Source organism: Prunus mume, linkage group LG2 (genome assembly GCF_029339155.1).
Source record: "Prunus mume cultivar Tortuosa linkage group LG2, ASM2933915v1, whole genome shotgun sequence".
Taxonomy (NCBI): Eukaryota; Viridiplantae; Streptophyta; class Magnoliopsida; order Rosales; family Rosaceae; genus Prunus; species Prunus mume.
In genome coordinates, this window is record NC_142699.1 from 18449787 (window position 1) to 18455321 (window position 5535).

General features: G+C 35.9%; 1 protein-coding gene across 1 annotated transcript; it reads left to right on the forward strand.

Moving 5' to 3' along the window:
- Positions 1-567: 567 nt before the first annotated feature.
- LOC103341429 (leucoanthocyanidin reductase-like) lies at positions 568-4156 on the forward strand. Its single transcript, XM_008244943.2, has 5 exons — positions 568-966; positions 1087-1227; positions 1327-1564; positions 3154-3357; positions 3446-4156. Exons 1-5 carry the CDS (start codon positions 763-765, stop codon positions 3706-3708), a joined length of 1050 nt encoding a protein of 349 aa, XP_008243165.1. The 5' UTR covers positions 568-762; the 3' UTR covers positions 3709-4156.
- Positions 4157-5535: the final 1379 nt, after the last annotated feature.

Consider the following 5535-nt stretch of genomic DNA (forward strand, 5'->3'; position numbering starts at 1 on the left):
TATGAAGGTATGGGGACTTTGAATTTGGTACGTAATTATTATAAGTGTGGGTTTTAAAGTTTATTAATTAATTTTAAGCATCTTTCTTGTCCTGTTCAAACTCCTCCCCTCTAGTCTTTCTACAATGCAAAACATGTTACATGAACATGGTCAAGAGAGGAACTAATTTTTGGATTGTGATAATAACACCAATAATATAAAGGTTTCTTGATGTCAGATCTCCAGTGAATTTGGACTTGGAATATAATGATCCAAGATTTGACAATGGACATAAAAACAAATTTTTTGGAATCCAAGTGGGAATTGTTTTAACCTTATAAACCAACAGTGCCTAAATTCAAAAGATGAAGAAACAGATTCAGTTTTATATAGCTAAGCTATCAGTCAACGCATGGAAACAGAGCGGTTAGCTACACTTCAAAACACTCGATCATGATCAGACAAATACACCACCAAAATTTGTATGTTGAAGGGCAGCTGAAATATAAATTAGGGCCAGCCATGCCTTCATCCCTCATAGGTTCAATAAAAACAAATTCAAATCACCCCTACACGAAAATAGATGGTAGCATGTTATTCTCCTCTATATATAGAATCCCGTATTTCTCACACTTGCACACCCAAATCGTGTCAGGCTTTAAGAAGCCAAATATCAATCAAAGGCCAGCCATTTTAAGTTACTTGGGAAAAAGACTTAAAATTTGAAAAGAAATAACAAAAGGGTGAAGGGCTATAGGAGCAGCCAGCAACCAGCAGCCAGCCATGACCGTGTCAACTTGTGTTTCGGCAGCCAAGAATGGCAGAATCTTCATTGTTGGTGCTACTGGTTTCATCGGGAGGTTTGTGGCTGAAGCTAGCCTTGATGCTGGCCAACCCACTTATGTTCTGGTCCGGCCAGGCCCTCTTGACCCTTCTAAGGCTGACATCATCAAAGCCCTCAAAGACAGAGGCGCTATAATCTTACATGTATGTGTATATGTCTGTGAATAAATATAGGTGTCTCTGTTTTTCTCTGTTTTTGCTTTCTGGGGTCAAATGTTTCTTGTTGATTCTGTAACATGTGTTTGTAATTTTGAGTATTGTCAGGGGGTGATTTCTGATAAGGCACTGATGGAGAAACTGCTAAGAGAGCATGAGATTGAGGTGGTAATATCAGCCGTGGGTGGAGCAACAATATTGGACCAGATCACCCTGGTTGAGGCCATTCAAGCTGTTGGCACAATTAAGGTATATACATAGATAATAAAACCTTAAAAATGAATGTAACAAAATATGTCAATATGAATTTCATTTTCTCATGGTAATGCAACACAATTTGTGTTGCAGAGGTTTTTGCCGTCAGAGTTTGGGCACGATGTGGACAGGGCTGAGCCGGTGGAACCAGGGCTCACCATGTACTTGGAGAAGCGCCGAGTCAGGCGGTGTGTTGAGAAATCTGGGGTGCCCTACACCTACATTTGCTGCAATTCCATTGCTTCTTGGCCCTACTTCGACAACAAGCATCCTTCTGAGGTTCTTCCACCGTTGGATCAGTTCCAAATCTACGGTGATGGCAGCATTAAAGGTATGATACACATATTATTGCGGGTGGATCCACTTTTTCTGCTGCACGGATTCGTAAGCTTTATCATGTTTTGACTAACAAATAATATCGAAGAAGTCCCTTTTAATCCCCAAACACAGGGTTATTTGAAGGGTTTGGAGATTACCCAAATCTTATCCAAAAATAGAGGGCTTAAAGCAAAAGTTAGCTAACGAAAAATCGTTTGTTAATATTCTGATGGATAGATCAAGCACACGTGGCACTTTTGGTAATATTCTTAAAAATTTGTTTTTAGTTTCAAACACTAAATTTAAAGGAGCTGATTTTTTCACTCATCTTTTGCCCACTTACATTCCTTTTTATTTTTTAATACTTTTTAATCATTTTTGTTCTTTTTTGTTCTTTCTCTTTCGTATTCTACCTCACTCTAAATTAAGGTTTTGATAACTGAAATTAAGAAAAGTTAACATAAAAAAAGGAAAAGTCCCAGCGATAAAAATAAAAAATAAAAAAATCCATGTACAATATTCTAGCAAACTAAACCATTTTAAACTTGTGTTTTAATTTTGTTATTAGGACAGATGAGAGGTGTTTCTCCATATAAATCACTTTAAGTAATTTTAATCAATACAATACTAGTTAAATACTTGTTTATATGTATAAGAAATTATTATCGTGTGTGACACTAACACTAATTTATAATGCTTTTTTCAAAAAAAAAAAAAAAGGAGTTTCACTAAAACACTCAAAATGAGAGCTGAAATTATAAAAAAAAACACCCAACACCCAAAACCCATCATTACACACACTCAAAACTCATTTATAAACACACCCAAAAATATACAATTGTTGACTTTGGGGTTGATTTTGGGTGTGTTTCTATGTTTAAATAGTGTTTAAATTTTTTTATAAATACATGTTTAGGATTGGGTTTATTTATAAATTTGTAAAAAAAAAAATCAGAGTGATATTATTTATTTATTGAAAGTAATAAATGTATATGATGGGTCCAACAAAGCCTAACTTGCACCATATGTTACATCGAAGAACTGTTTCTTTATTTTGTCCACATCAACAAGTTGAGTAGTGTCCACATCTTATAGAATTCTGCCACATTCATAAGACGGAAACTGTTTACTTTTTGTTGATTTTTAGAAAAAGGTTCACTTTTATAACATGTCCTCATGTTCGGAACTCCTTCCCCAAAATCAGAATAATTTTTGGATGTTCTAGGTAAATCACGTACCATAGGACATGTGGAATATTTTTAATGCAGTTAGTTACATATCATAAAAAGTAATGTAGTAAGTTATAGAATAATTTCATATGTTTTATGTGTATCGGATGATACACCATATGATGTATTCGAAACATATAAAAATTTCTCCCAAAATTAAGACTTAGTGTCCAATGGGCCATCCCATCCAAACTTTGGGTCACGCTTTACCCACATCACATAAATACTATTCACACACATCTAAATTCTTTCACTTGACAATGAATTACTATAGTCTATATTATTGTAATGCACCGATAAAGAATGCGAATTCGTATGTACAAATCGTCTTAATCAACTGACCTGATTTATTATTTTATTTATTTATACACAGCCTACTTTATAGACGGCACTGATATTGGAAAGTTCACAATGAAAACGGTGGACGACATCCGAACCATCAACAAAAATGTTCATTTTCGACCCCCTTCCAATATATCGGACATCAATGGTCTGGCATCTCTGTGGGAGAAGAAAATTGGCCGCACCCTTCCCAGAGTTACCATCACTGAAGATGACCTACTAAACATTGCTGCAGGTCATTTCTGAATTTGGGTTGTGATCAAAACTTTATCTTTTTTCTTGTTTTATGACATTAACGTTGTTATTTTTCGTTGTTGTTGCAGAGAACCGCATACCAGAAAGTATAGTGGCCTCATTCACTCACGATATCTTTATCAAAGGTTGCCAGGTGAATTTCCCCGTGGAGGGCCCTCACGATGTGGAGATTGGGACCCTTTACCCAGAAGAATCTTTCAGGACCTTGGATGAGTGCTTTAATGACTTTCTTCTCAAATTGGAGGACAGGCTAGAGCTAGAGAAAAACAAAGTTTCCACCAAAACTACTGCAGTTGTTGAACCCAGGGCTGTCACAGCCACGTGTGCTTGATCTACCCATCAGACTCTCTGACACCCAAGACACATTCATCTACTGTTTTATTTTTTTAAGGTTGGTCTTTTTTCTCCTCCCCCTCTATGCCCTCATAAAAAAGGACATTACAAATTGTCCAACAATTTGGGAGTGAATATGTTAAATTAGCATGGAGGCTTACCATGTTGTCCGTCTTCAGAGACACATGCTAATTTGATTGTTTGGTTTCTAGACAAGGAAACTGGATTTCGTCTGCAAAATTAAAGTATCCAGTTTGTTATGATTGTTTGATAATTCAATGTAATAGTATGTAGAGAGTGATATATTCCCTCATGTATGATCTTCAAGTTCAACCATGCTTTTTACTACAAGTTGCCAAACTTTGTCTGTACTGTCATCTTTATTTTACTCCAATAATAAGAACGGAAAGAAGAAATTGCCTGTGGCATTTTTTCAATTTGTACTACCACTGCTACTTTCTTCACTAAAGATTATCAAAAGTGAAAACATGAAGGAAACAAACAACCTTCTCTCTTTCTCTTTTGGACCTTCTTCCTTTTCCTAATGACATGTTGCACTTCTCTCTCACTCAAAATAATGTTTTTAATTTTAAAAAAACATTAAATTGTATTTTCATATATACCCTTGACAGAAAACTAAAAAGTCAAAAATCCTTTGAGTTTTCACAGCCCAAGACACAACCCAACCTCTCTCTCTCTCATTTGTGCAATGAGAATGTCTCTCTCTAACCTCTATAAACCCTTTGCTTCCCAAATCATGAAAGTTCAAACACTTTTTTTTTTTTTATAAACGAAACCAAATAAAAATAGAAAATAGTGCTTTGGTGGTGAGATTTGAGAAATAAAATAAAAAATTGTTCAATTACAAACAACAGAGAAAGCGAGGAGGTGGGAAGGTGGGGGGCTGTTGGGTAGGGATGAGGGAGATGTTTGGTCGTAATGAGGGGGGAGAGGAAGTGGGTTTCTTGCATATGCTTATTTGGGTACTGGCCATGGGTCGTTGCTGGGATTTTCTTTTCTCATTGCACAAATGAGAGAGAGAGAGAGAGAGAGAGAGGGGTTGGGCTGTGTCTTGGGATTGGGCTGTGAAAACTCAAAGGATTTTTGACTTTTTAGTTTTCTGTCAAGGGTATATATGAAAATACAATTTAATATTTTTTTTAAATTAAAAACATTGTTTTGAGTGAGAGAGAAGTGTCACATGTCATTAGGAAAAGGAAGAATGTCCAAAGGAGAAGGTTAGAGAGAGGTTCTTTAGCAGTTTTCATTTGGACCTTCTACTTTTTCCTAATGACATGTGACACTTCTCTCTCACTCAAAATAATTTTTTTAATTTTAAAAAATATATTAAATTTTATTTCCATATATGCCCTTGACAAAAACCAAAAAGTTAAAACTCCTTTGAGTTTTCACAGCCCGATCCCAAACCTCTCTCGCTCTCACATTTGTGCGATGAGAAAAAAAATCCAAGATTTTTGTCTCTCTCTAACCTCTACATACCCCTTGCTTCCCAAATCATGAGAGTTCAAACACTTTTTTTTTTTAAAAATAAAAAAAAAAACCAAATAAAAATAGAAAATAGTGCTTTGGTGGTGAGATTTGAGAAATAAAATAAAAAAATTGTTCGATTACAAACAACAGAGAAAGCGAAGGAGGTGGGAAGGTGGGGGATTGTTGGGTAGGGATAAGGGAGATGTTGTTTGGTGGTAATGAGGGGTAGAGGAAGTGGGTTTCTTTCATATGCTTGTTTGGGTTCTGGTCATGGGTCATTGATGGGTATTAGTGGGGAGGTAGACGAAGGATAGAGAGAGGATTAAGAGTGAGA

Coding starts and splice junctions, on each gene's coding strand:
- LOC103341429 (XM_008244943.2), top strand. CDS start 763: ATGACCGTGTCAACTTGTGTTTCGGCAGCCAAGAATGGCAGAATCTTC. Junction 967..1,086: donor GAGGCGCTATAATCTTACAT/GTATGTGTATAT, acceptor GAGTATTGTCAG/GGGGTGATTTCTGATAAGGC. Junction 1,228..1,326: donor AAGCTGTTGGCACAATTAAG/GTATATACATAG, acceptor TTTGTGTTGCAG/AGGTTTTTGCCGTCAGAGTT.